Source organism: Xenopus tropicalis, chromosome 6 (assembly GCF_000004195.4).
Source record: "Xenopus tropicalis strain Nigerian chromosome 6, UCB_Xtro_10.0, whole genome shotgun sequence".
Taxonomy (NCBI): Eukaryota; Metazoa; Chordata; class Amphibia; order Anura; family Pipidae; genus Xenopus; species Xenopus tropicalis.
The window spans coordinates 21643646-21656408 of record NC_030682.2 but is presented as its reverse complement, the minus strand read 5'-3'; the positions used below and the strand labels follow the sequence as shown (position 1 = coordinate 21656408).

Sequence of the window (12763 nt, the reverse complement as noted above, 5' to 3'; positions counted from 1 at the left end):
GTTCCGCTTTGTTCAAAACGGCTGGCAGTGAAAGGGTTAACCCATATGCCTGTCTATTGTCTTTTTGTAAAGTAATTATGAGGCCAGTGTCACAGTGTGACCCAATGCCTTCTGCCCCATTTTTACAAATGTATCAACAGGCACGGCATCTGCCTGTCATGGGGTAGATATGGTCAATAAAGGCGGCTTTGATCAGCCTGTCGGTGAGTAACAAAAAGGAAATGTAAGCCTAAAACTGCCAGCTAAGCCAGCAACACCCTTACAGAAGCTAAAGAAAGCAAATGCTGTGCATGTAGGAGTGTAGGAACAATTTCGAAACTAAAAAAGAAACTCAATTAAAAATTTGGTACCATTTTTAAAATAATCAAGTTACTCCTCACTATCCTCCCCTCTTACCAGTCTCTCTCTATCTCTGGAGTCTGTTAGTTTGAAAGACAGCTGTAATACATACATTGTCTAAACGAAGGGAGCACACAGCAATATATCTGAGCTAACTGTATATCAAAATCTGACTCCATTTGCATGAAGAGAGGCAGATTGCTTAGAAAGGAATATTTAAATGTAGCTTATCTATTTGGGAAACGATACAGAAATTTTAATTGGTTGTGTTCAAAGAGTTCCTTATTTCCATGAAATGAAACTTTTCATTGTTGCGATAGTTCCCCTGCAATACACAAACAAGAACCCCAAAATACCTAAATATGGACAGCTTAGCCTTACAGCAAAAAAGGCATTTATAACTACCATTTATGAATAAGGAATGCATACTATAGGGGTCATTTACAACAAAAGTGCAGTAGCAGTCCTGCAAATTTCCATGCAGTCAGTAGCATATAAAACCCCTATAATTAAAAGGTACTTATATAAGCACTCCTCACACTTCTGTACTGTGGCATTTGGCATAACTCTTGGCTGTCACAGTTTAATTAAAAGTGCTTGATTAAAAATGAACTCCATGCACTGAAAAGTTGTGGTGCTACTCAATCCTTCTTGCCTTCTATTCCAAATCGAGCACTGCTGGGCCTATTGACACAGGGGAACTCTGGAGCTACCACCACCTCCTGACCAGGCAGTAGCTTCAGGGTTCCCTTCATGCCCACTGTCTATAGGGTAAGTACACTTGTGTCTAAAGAATCAAGCGGAGACATCACTAACACACCAAACACCGGAAATTACTGTGCAACTGTATTCGATTACAATTAAATGTGGCTCGCTGCCTTGCGACCGCAATGATGCAGAAATTCTGGAGAAACACTGCATTGTGGCGAAAAACATGCCAATTGCACTCAAAATTCTGCTCACTCCACTTGCGGAAGTAACTGAGCCCTTTTTAATTTATTGTCTAGTTTCATTAGGTGAATTATACAAATGCAAGCTACAAATCATGACATTTATTACAAAGAGAAAAAAAAAACAAAAAAAAAACATGTAAAAAAGTTACCTATATAAACAATCCATGTAATCAGCTCCTCTGCTATATTCCTCCCAGTATCTGTAATACATTACTAGTACTTGCTCTGCTGAATCCAGAACTCTCTGTTGGGAAAAAAAAATAATAAAAATGACAATTTCTGTAGTTTAAAACTACAGGTTATAATGAAACCTTATGGTCTCATCAACATTATGTTCCGCTAAAGTTGGCCTTAAGCAGAATAATCTGCTCATTTGGTGAGGTGAAGACAATTTTTGGGACATTATTATAGCCTTAATTTGCCAACCGAAATGCAGTATGCGGGTGCAAAAAAATAAATAAATAAATAAACTGCTCATTTTTTTTTTTTTTTTTTGCACTTTACACATTTTGGTGTGTGCAAATATCTGCAGACCTCTGTGATCCATTTTAGAAAGCAGTGCTCTAGAATGGACACTAAGGGGCAAACCCTAGAGTCCCTTAGTGCTCTTGCACTTGGGCCCCAGGGGTCAAGAATGACCCCTTTAAGTCAGCTGCACAACAATTGGATAACAGACCTGCTGGTAGAGGACTCCATCAATGGCCAATGCACGCCTCACCTGAAAGGATTTTCAAACTTGCCCTTAAGTTATTTGGTTGATCCCTGATCAGATATCCATCAAAAAGGTTATCATTTTGGCTAGTTGCCAGTGTCAAAAAATTGCCATCCCAGGGAACGGCATTTGTTTTGGTGAATGAGCTGTATTTATGGAGCTGCGCAGACCAAAAATACAGCCCTGACACTTCATGCAGCAGTAGAAATCAGGTTGCTCCATCCAAAGGACATCAGGTTCTGGGGATTACACTGCAGCACCACCTAGAATAATTCTTCCTGTCTGGTGTCAGGGTCACTTTAACCGTTTCATTAATATCATACACTGACAACAGAGGGAATGAGAGATCTGGCCCGGTACATTATGAACACAAAGAGAGCAAAAATGTAATGATTATTTTCTTGTAAGAGCAGGCCTAAAAATACTATTGTCAGAAACAAAGCCTTACCGTGTGCAATTGCTGTACATGGTTTTCCAGAAATATCTTTGTTTCTGTATACAATCTTTCTCCAAGAGGCTCTGGATAGGCAACACACAGTGCGTAAATATCTCTGTGCTTCAGTTAAGGGTAATGCAGTGAAGCAAATGTACATAGCACTACTGAACCAGGAGTCACATTACAAACAAAAAATACATTTCCTATAGCCTTAACAAAAACACAAAGACAAAGCTTTATTTCATAGTTTCCCCATAAGATGAATATATCAATATTGGTGCAAAGAATAGGGCTTGAGCGGACATACTTTTTGTATAAAACAGTGCTTTGCATTTGATCCCAACTAAGATATAATGAATCCTTACTGGATGCAAAATAATCCTATTGGGTTTAATTAATGTTTTATTGATTTTTAGTAGACTTGAGGTATGAATATCCAAATTACGGAAAGATCCCTTATCTGGAATACCCTTGGTCCCGAGCATTCTGGATAATGGGTCCTATACCTGTAATAGGCAAAACGTATGTTCACTACAAGCCATATTCAGTGAATCAATGTTGAAAAAGGGGGTATACTGTCCCATTAAAGGGGTTGGTTACATTCTAAACACTTCAGTTATTTTAATTATGTTTTGTTCAGATCATTCACCAGAAATACTTTTTTCAATTGCTTTCTTTTTTTTTTTTTTTATTCTTGACCGATTTTCACTTTAGAGTCATATTTTTTATCTTCTTGTGTTTCCTTGAAGCAGCTGGGGGGTCTCAATAACTTTAGACGCTGAATTTGAAACATAAATTGATACACTGCCAGAGTTTATAAATTGTTGCAATTCAGAATCTGCAACTGGAATCCTGAGCTGTTAGAAGAGACCTGCAGCGGGTCACTATCCCTTGTAATACCCTCAAATCGGTCTGGTTTTGTAAGTTCCCGATTCACTAACCAGGTGGGTGGCCCGTGGGTACTCTACCTAGGTATGTGGTTAAGCTGTAGGTATCAGCTCTCCCATCCCTGATGTTCAAGCATTTTTCTCTTTTGTTGATTCGCCTCCGCAGTGACATCACTTCAGGTCCATGGTGATGTCACTTTCGGTCTTGCGGGTCCCCAAGGTGGGTAGTAAGTAAACCCACTGCGGGTATGAGTTGGGTTGTGGGTGATTGGGTCCGGGTTGGGCACAGGTCTCCCTGACCTATGCACTACCCTAGCTGCTAGACTGAAATGCCCTAGCTGCTAGACTGAAATGCCAGACAGGGGAACATTAAACCCCAAACATTAATTTTAGAAAAATGGTCAATAATAAAATTAAAAAAAGAGCAACCGAAAAAGTCTTTATTTTGGGGGAACTGAGAACACCTGTAGGTGTTTGAAAGGTGAACATTAAATCAGTGTTTCATCTGTAGCACAATTTAGAAATGATGGTTTGACCTTCAGTGAATCAAGCTCAATAGGATCATTATATTTATTTGCTTGCTTAAAGAGGATACGAGAATCGGTCGTTCCACGTTGCTCTTTCAACATAATCCAGCATGACAACAGCTTTGATTGTAGTTAAAAGTTTGTTCCATGTTTCATCAAAATCCACTACCCGTGGCTTCAATGACATGGTGGGGCATCAATATCAGAACCTGTAACAAAGATAATAAACTGTTAGAAAATAATACAATACCCCCACAAAACTTTTTTTTAAATGCAAGGAAGCATTTTTATTTAATAACTGGGCAGAAACAGAGACTTACTGAGTTGTTTAGTTTCCCTTTATGTCTTTGTCCTAAGGATGCTTGGCAATATTACTGGGAAAGTATGCCCACCTACAATGAGTTTACCTACCTACACCTGGTATCCTATAACTGAATCAGATACTAGTACAACAGGAAGGTATTATACCACCTGCAGCATTTGAATCTGTAATGATCCATGCTTGGAGCAGTTACACAAGACAAATACAAAGGCACATGTAAGTATACGTAGTGCTGGGATACGGTTGCCAAGCCAAACATAATAAGGCCTACAACATGAACCTGAACATGCAATATAATTTTTATAATTTAAAAAAAAAAAAAAAGTGAATTAGAGAATGCTTTAAGCCTGCAGCTAAATATTGTTGGTGTTTCAGGACTGGGAATTCAATCACTAAACTCCACATGGTTTAGCCCCATTTACCATTCAAAGCAGGCTGCAAAACAAAGGCCATCTGCTACAGAACATAACTGAATGCCCTCTACCTCTGGACCGTTCTTTAAAGGTGGTTCACCTTTAAGTTAAGTTTTAGTATGTCACAGAATGGCTAATTCTAAGCAACTTTTCAACTGGTCTTTATTTTCTCTCTTTTTTTTATATATAGTTTTTGAATTAGTTATCTTCTTCTGAATAATTCCAGCTTTCAAATATGGGTCACTAACCCCATCTAAAAAACAAATGCTCTGTACGGCTCCAAATGTATTGTTATTGCTACTTTTTATTACTCATCTTTCTATTCAGGCCCTCGCCTATTTGTATTCCAGTCTTTCATTCAAATCAGTGCATGGTTGCTAGGGTAATTTGGGCCCTGGCAACCAGATTTCTGAAATTGCAAACTGGAAAGCTGCTAAATAACTCAAAACCAGAAATAAAAAAAAATTGAAAGCCAATTTCCAATTGTCTCAGAATAGCGCCCTCTACATCACACTAAAAGTTAATTTAAAGGTGAACAACCCCTTTAAATGAGAGGAAGGAAAAGGATAGAGATCCAAGAAAGGCAAGCATGTGTCAATTCAAAAACATCCAGCTTTGTTTTTTAGGCATGTACTTATTTAATCTTATGTGTTTGACATATGGGTGCTCTCAAGAAACATTTGTCAACTTTTCCCCTCCAAAGGACAGTGCCTTTAACTCTCGGAGTCTGCTTTCATATTAGTCTATCAGTGTGTGAGGCAAAAGGTAATTGCTATATTCTTTTCTAACCCTTTTAGAATTCTGGCACCTCACACAGGACTGCATATTGTCTTGTTAATAACACAGATCTTGTGCTATGTTGACTAAATGGGTACTGGTTTTCTTGGTTTAAATTACATAAGATAATTTACCTGCAACATTTGTTTGTAAGAAAGAGCACCTAGAGTTGCCCCTAGTAAATTCTATGGGGCAATTTATTATACAGACAGCTATGGCTGAAATTAGTACATACTGTTCAGTTTAATTCCCTGCAAGATTTAAATTTAAAACTAATAATAAATAGAAGAGGGTTGTTGGCTCATAAAGCTACAGTTAGACGAGGAGATGAATAATTATCCTCTATCTCAGTGCTGTCCAACTGGCGGCCCGCGACCCCCCTCTGTGTGGCCCCCCACCTGTCTGGCTGCTTTGATGGCTTACTCTTGTGTAAGCTTTAAATGGTATCAGTACTGTGATTAACTGCCCCCCCTGCATGGTTCTCACCTCAGATTCAGGCTGTAATCAGGCTGTATTGTTAAAATATGTAATCCCCTGTGTTGTTCACACCTTTTAATCTCTGCATTGTTCACCCCCTGCAGTGTTCACACCTCAGGCTCAGGCTGTAATCACCCCCATTGTTCCCCTGTTCACACCTCAGGAGCAGAGCATACTACAAAAAGAACATATACTGAGGTGGTACTGCAATTAAAAGGTTTTTTAATATATAGTTATTGTGCAGACTGTAGGAGCAGTGCCAGCATTGTGTCACTGTAGGCTGCCTGTGTGTGCCATACACACAGGCAGCATAGGGCAAGCAGAGTATGGCACACACAGGCAGGGTAGGGAAGGCAGAGTATGGCACACACAGGCAGAGTAGGGCAGGCAGAGTATGGCACACACAGGCCAAGTTTGGCACAAACCAGCCAAGAATGGCACACACAGTGAAAGTATGGCACACGCAGGCAAGGTAGGGAAGGCAGAGTATGGCACACACAGGCAGGGTAGGGAAGGCAGAGTATGGCACACACAGGCAGGGTAGGGCAGGCAGAGTATGGCACACACAGGCCAAGTATGGCACAAACAGGCCAAGTTTGGCACAAACCAGCCAAGAATGGCACACACAGTGAAAGTATGGCACGCAGGCAGGGTAGGGCAGGCAGAGTATGGCACACATAGGCAGGGTAGGGAAGGCAGAGTATGGCACACGCAGGCAGGGTAGGGAAGGCAGAGTATGGCACACACAGGCAGGGTAGGGAAGACAGAGTATGGCACACACAGGCAGGGTAGGGCAGGCAGAGTATGGCACACGCAGGCCAAGTATGGCACAAACCAGCCAAGAATGGCACACACAGTGAAAGTATGGCACACAGGCAGGGTAGGGCAGGCAGAGTATGGCACATACAGGCAGGGTAGGGCAGGCAGAGTATGGCACACACAGGCAGGGTAGGGCAGGCAGAGTATGGCAGGTTTTTGCTGTACTACAACCATTAATATGGGTATGGTCATGTGATAACATGGGTGTGGTTTCAAGTGGGTGCGGTTTCAAAAAGGGGAGTGGTCAAAACTGGCTTCCATTATCGGCCCTCCACCACGTAGGTTGGAAAATTTCCGGCCCTTGGTACAACAGAAGTTGGACAGCACTGCTCTATCTAATGCCTGATGGCTGCCTGGGCATCAGTTTCCTGCAGCAAATAGTCCATACCTTGCCCTTGATTAGGTGAGGCTGTTTCCCCAGCTTCCTGTTCTGTAATAAAAATAGGTCACTATAACAAGCCAAAATCCTTGAGTAGTCACCCTGTGGCAACCACAAGGGCATGAGTGTGTCCCTTAAAATCATCTTTGGTTTAATATCCAACCCTGAGTGAATTAATGGTGCACACTGCTCCTGCAAGCATGCCTAAGGAAATGCAAAAAATGGCCAGATTCCATACCACAAAACATATAAACATGTTCTTTAGCAGAGCTGTGTCACTTATCTGGGCTTCCATCCAATATCGAAACACCCATGCCACACCCATCAATTTAACTATACACCTATAATGGTTTTGACATATTTGTTCTATCCAAGTGATGTATAATCAATAAAAACCCAATTATACCAGTGGCATTGTAGCACAAGGTCTATGGCACAGAAGGATGATTCTAGGTAGTTTTGCCCCATAAGAATGGGGTTACAAACAAAAATGCCCCTATTGTTGCCCAGTACTGCTCATTATGGATTATTACAGTCCAGGAATTTCAAATGAACAATGCGATCCATAAGGGACTACCAAGAGGCCAGCTAGTCACCTCATAATCACATGTGTTATGTTTAGTATCTAGATGGATAAGATTTTTCTTTTCGTTTAGCATCTATGTGAATTTATTTTATGAATGTTATGTATAATTACCTTCCTAACAACTGGAAGAACCAGTACATTTCCAGGATGTAGGAATTAATAGCGGTTTGCCATCAGCAAATGAAATCAACCATGTAAAGCTGGCCATACACGGTAAGATCCGCTCATTTGGCAAGGTTGCCAATGACAAAATTAATTTAATGTTTTTGTTTCCTTACGACTGGATTACTGCAATGCCCCTGTATTATGGTCTGTCAGAAAAAGGACTGTACCAATTACAGCTGATACAAAATACAGCAGCCAGGCTACTCATCGACACTGCCAATGCCACATTACCCTACATTGGTTTCCAATTACATGGAGGATTCCCTTCAAAATTGCCCCTTTCGCTATTATATATCATAATAATAAAGACCCTGTTTATCTGGAAGATATTCTTAATTTCTCATATCCCCACTCTTTCCCTCCATTCCAGACTCAAAACATATCTGTTTAGTCTGTTATGGTGTAATAATAAAAAAAAATTATTTACACACATAAATAGACTTTCTTCTAGCACCTCATATATGGACATTTTCCAATAAAAAAAAACTCCACTTAGTCTTAGAATACCATTGTAAACATCAGACATTTAGATTTAACTGTTCAAAATACAAAAGTGGTCATTTACAATAAACCGCTTGGGTTCTTTATGCCCGCTGCACAATGTACAAGATTAAAAATCCAGCAGAGCTGGTGGGTGCAAGGAAGCCTTGTCTCTAACACAATAACATCATCAGTTTTTTTCTGACTAAAAAGCAAGCCATCAAATCACATATGGATAAAATAAACCAAACATAGTGGCACATTTTGCACTGTGAGTAGGCCCACTTACAGTCCCAATTAGGTGGAACTAAATACAACCATACAAAATAGTATAATCAATGAGTGTACACCAATAGTAAAATATCTTTGAACCTTTATGAAAGGAATAAGGTGAATAAAGTGTCCAATATAGTGTTAACACACTCGTATAACAAACAATAGATCCATGTTTGGAAAGAACCCTGTGTGGTCATAAAGGTGTATTTATCAGTGAGAGACCCCCTTCACTAAAAGGTGCAAATGTGTTAGGGATTTAAAAATATGCAAACCACTTATAAACATTACAGCCACATTACTCAGGGTTAATATAGGCGGTTACCCAGTTTTTGACACTGTTCCTTTAATGGTTGGAAAATGTGGACTTTAACAGACCCTATATCCAGGATTTTATGGAAGTTTGGCTTATAACTATTATGGAATGCAATTAATCTATGCAGCATTTGTGAGTGCTCATTTTTTAAGATGGAAAGTTTTTACTGAAATAAAAATTGTATTACGGTATATATTTACATTCTGTATGTGAAAAATCTTGCGCAGAAAAATTTGGAGAGAGTGAGATTTGCATCACTGCTGGGAAAGGTAAGGATTCCCTCTATGATAGATTTTGAATTGTTATAACCAGATTGTGATTTTGTAAGTAACCACCCAACTGGGTGGAAGAAATACTGCAGTATTGCTGAACTGCATACCTTCAGACTTATTTTGTGGGGCTTTCCATAATTCAAGCACATCTTAAGATATGGGATCTTTCACTTATTTCTTAGGCGCTTTCTGCTTAGACTTTGTTTATCTTTGACTAAAAATAAATTAATTATATCCTTACATCTCATGTAGTAGTGGCATATGTAATCCAGTCCAACGACACTCTAAAGTGTTAGCTCAAGAGGTTACAGACAGGCAAAGGCAGGAAGTGTATGCACAACAGGTTACGTTTCAGTTTCTGCAAGAGCAGAAGTAATTTCACAAGTTAAAAACCAAGTAACAAGCCACTGACAGATACGAGCAGGTGATTAACTATAAATATAAATGTTCTGGTCTTAAAGGGCGCTCTGACTTGACAGTGCAGATAACAGCGAAGCAGTTAGACTCAAACTGAGCACTACTTAATCAATTAGCATTTCCTGTTCCTGCCATATCTACCTATGTTATCAACAAAATGTACAAATTGTTTTAGCTGATAAAAGGGTAGTAAAAATGTTGCCAAAAAGTATTAGTCTGCTCCAAAATCGAACAAACCGAGGCACTAAACAGAATGTTACATAGTAACTGGCAATCAATATATTTATACACGTATGTGCGCTAGCATATATGGTTTTTATAGATGCTTCAATATAAGCTAAGCTTTATGCATTCGGAGTGTGACTCAGTTGGAAGATGTGTGCTAGCATATTCATGTACATATCAAAACGGAATTTGGCTGACCCTGAATGACAGTAGCTTTTTTGGCACCAGCCTAGTGCCAAGACATTAGGGTTATGGGCCCTTCAGCCAAAATAATCATACATGTAAATACAAAAATGAATTCACAATCGCTGCAGCAATTTTTCAATCTGTTTACTCTCTGGCATCTTTTTCATCCCCTGGATCTCCACCCAAACAAATCTTGCTGCCAACCAAGTAAAGCGCACCCCAAACAATGCAAATGATTGCACTAGTCATGAACATTTGATCTTTGCACTACACACGTCATCACTATTCTCCCATCACTTGGCAGGCAGATGAACTGATAAGCTGCAACATAGACATTATGGCTGCCTTCTTATTTCAGTGTGGGCTCTGATAACACTGCCAAAATCAGGGAGGGAGGGGAGGGCAGCTAATGGGCAAATGCAGTCTCACAAATCAACATCCATCCTCAGGTGGAACCTAATCAGGGTCTTGCTGCTTATATGTACATACCTGTCTACATGATTTTTTCCTTACAGTACCAGAATTTTACCAGACATGAATAGCCTCTTTAGGGTAAAGACACACAGAGCTACTTGTAGCAGCCACTTTTTCACAGCTACTAAACACCAGAAAATCCCCTGCCATAGACAACACTGAGAATTGCCTCTGCTAAAACACACGTAGAGACAATTATCAGCAAATGATCAGCATTGTATTTTAGTAGCCACGACAAGTAGTTGCTACTAGTAGCTCCATGTGTCTTCACCCTTGTCATGGCTACTAAAACAGACAATGCTGATCATTTACTGATAATTGTCTCTATGTATGTTTTAGCAGCGGCAATTCTCTGCATTGTCTATGGCAGGGTATTTTCTGGGGTTTGGTAGCCTTGACAAGTAGCTGCTACTAAGTAGCTCTGTGTGTCTTCACCCTTAAGGATCAAGCAGATGTGGCTGTTTCTGGGCCTGTGTATACATGTAAGCCAATCCATTCTCCTCCACTTGCTCTTCTTTTTGCACTGACAGGCAATGCTATGGTTTGAGAGCAGACACAGAGCCAATTTGGGGCAAAAACAGGAAATGATGCATTTTTTGAGTGGAAATCTGCAGTCCAACCCCATGCCTGTCAGTGCTGTCAGAATAGTAAGTGGAAAGGTGGATCAGCTGTTTCTCGGTTTCTGTTTATAGAAAGTGCAACCACTGGGGGGAAGAGAGGACACAGTCGTGTAGGGCCTGCTGGGTTTTGGCTCTCAGTTCAGCTGTGCTACACTTCCCTGGCTTACTGGGCCCCCAGCTGACAGTCAGCTGCTGACACAAGGAAGGGCAGGGCTCAGGTGTCTGTGCATGTTCTTCCCCCTACACAGCTGTACTGCTGCCTTTTACACAGTTTTACTTATGTAGAGATCTATGGGGACTACATAGGCTGGGGGGGGTCCAAACTTCATTCTCAATATTACCCAATCCCTATACACCTCTACCTTGCCGAAAACTTCTGTGACAAAACGAGCAGCACAGAGAGCTGGGAAGGGAACATTCAGCCTCCCGCCCTCTCTGCTCAAGTCTCCCAGTCAGTGACAGCAGGGGGGCCGGTAAGTCAGTGGCTGCTGCCCCACAGTCCCGCTATCCCTAGCACAGTCCGCAGTCCCACAGCGCTACTTACACCTCCCGCAAAGCTGTCCAGTGCAGGGTCCCAGCCTCCTGTCTTACACACAAGCCCAACGCCTAGTCTCATCACGCGAGATTACGGCTAGACGTACGCGCAGTGACGCAGTGACGCACACGTAGCCGCCCTGTGGGAGTGAAGCTGCGGGTAGGTTGCGTTAGGTCAGCTCGCAATCTGCTTTTCCTGTCATCGCACCTCCTACTTCTACTTCTAATAACAACAACAAGACTATATTGTGTTGTTTGCCCCCTGCCGTGCCTCCCAATATAATATCATTTCTGTGTTCTGCTCAACAATTCTTATCCCAATTTCACCAAAAAGGCATTGCGAATTTGTTAAAGTTTCCGTTTGTTTATTTTAAGTTTATTGAGCTTTATGTTTGTAACAATCTTGCACAATGACTTATTATAATCAACTTTACTTTTGTTTTTAAATTATTCGCTGCTGTCTTTCCAACTTTCACATGGGGGTCACTGCCCCCCTCAGTAGCCAAGAAATGATTGCTCTGTGAGGTGACAATTTTATTGTTATTATTACTTTGTATCAGTTATTTTTTATTCAGGTCCTCTCCTACTCATCGTCTAGTCTCATTCAAACCACTTCTTTGTTGCTAAGGTAATTTGAGCCATAGCAACCAGAACGCTGCTGAAATTGCTGAACAAAAATTGAAATAATTAAATTACTAAATCATACTAAAAGTTAAGACAAAGGTGAACAACCATTATAATGCTTATTACTGCCTTGTGGCAAAAGAACCAGATCACTATATGCACTGGGAGTTTCTCCCAGTGTTTGGAAGATTTCTCAGGTATTATGGATTTGTTACCATGTTCCAAAAATATACAGACATGTTAAAAGAGACATATCATGTGGAAATCAAGATTTTCCATGTGCAATTTTACAGTATCTATAAGGGTGAAGACACACTGAGCTACTAGTAGCAGCTACTTTTTTATGGCTATTTAAACTTCAGAAACTCCCCTGCCATAGACAATACTGAGAATTACCTCTGCTAAAACACAAGTAGAGACAATTATCAGTAAATGATCAGCATTGTCTATTTTAGTAGCCACGACAAGTAGCTGCTACTAGTAGCTCTGTGTGTCTTCACCCTAGATAAACTTCAACATGCACAACATACAGCAGCATTCATTACAAATG

The 12763-nt window shown here is 40.5% G+C and overlaps 1 protein-coding gene across 3 annotated transcripts in view; it reads right to left on the bottom strand.

The window, feature by feature from the left end:
* Positions 1-11748, bottom strand: part of cul2 (cullin 2) — a 41343-nt gene extending 29595 nt beyond the window's left edge. The window contains exons 1-4 of one of the 3 annotated variants that reach the window (XM_002935163.5): positions 11600-11748; positions 3923-4063; positions 2453-2555; positions 1442-1536 (exon numbers count right to left, since the gene is read on the bottom strand). In XM_002935163.5, the coding sequence (XP_002935209.2) occupies positions 1442-1536; positions 2453-2555; positions 3923-4041 (317 nt within the window). In that variant the 5' untranslated portion in view covers positions 4042-4063; positions 11600-11748. Of the gene's footprint in view, positions 1-1441; positions 1537-2452; positions 2556-3922; positions 4064-9374; positions 9487-11599 lie in introns of those variants that run through there. The other 2 variants (XM_002935164.5, XM_031904510.1) reach the window with 2 other exon arrangements.
* Between the last annotated feature and the right edge of the window lie 1015 nt (positions 11749-12763).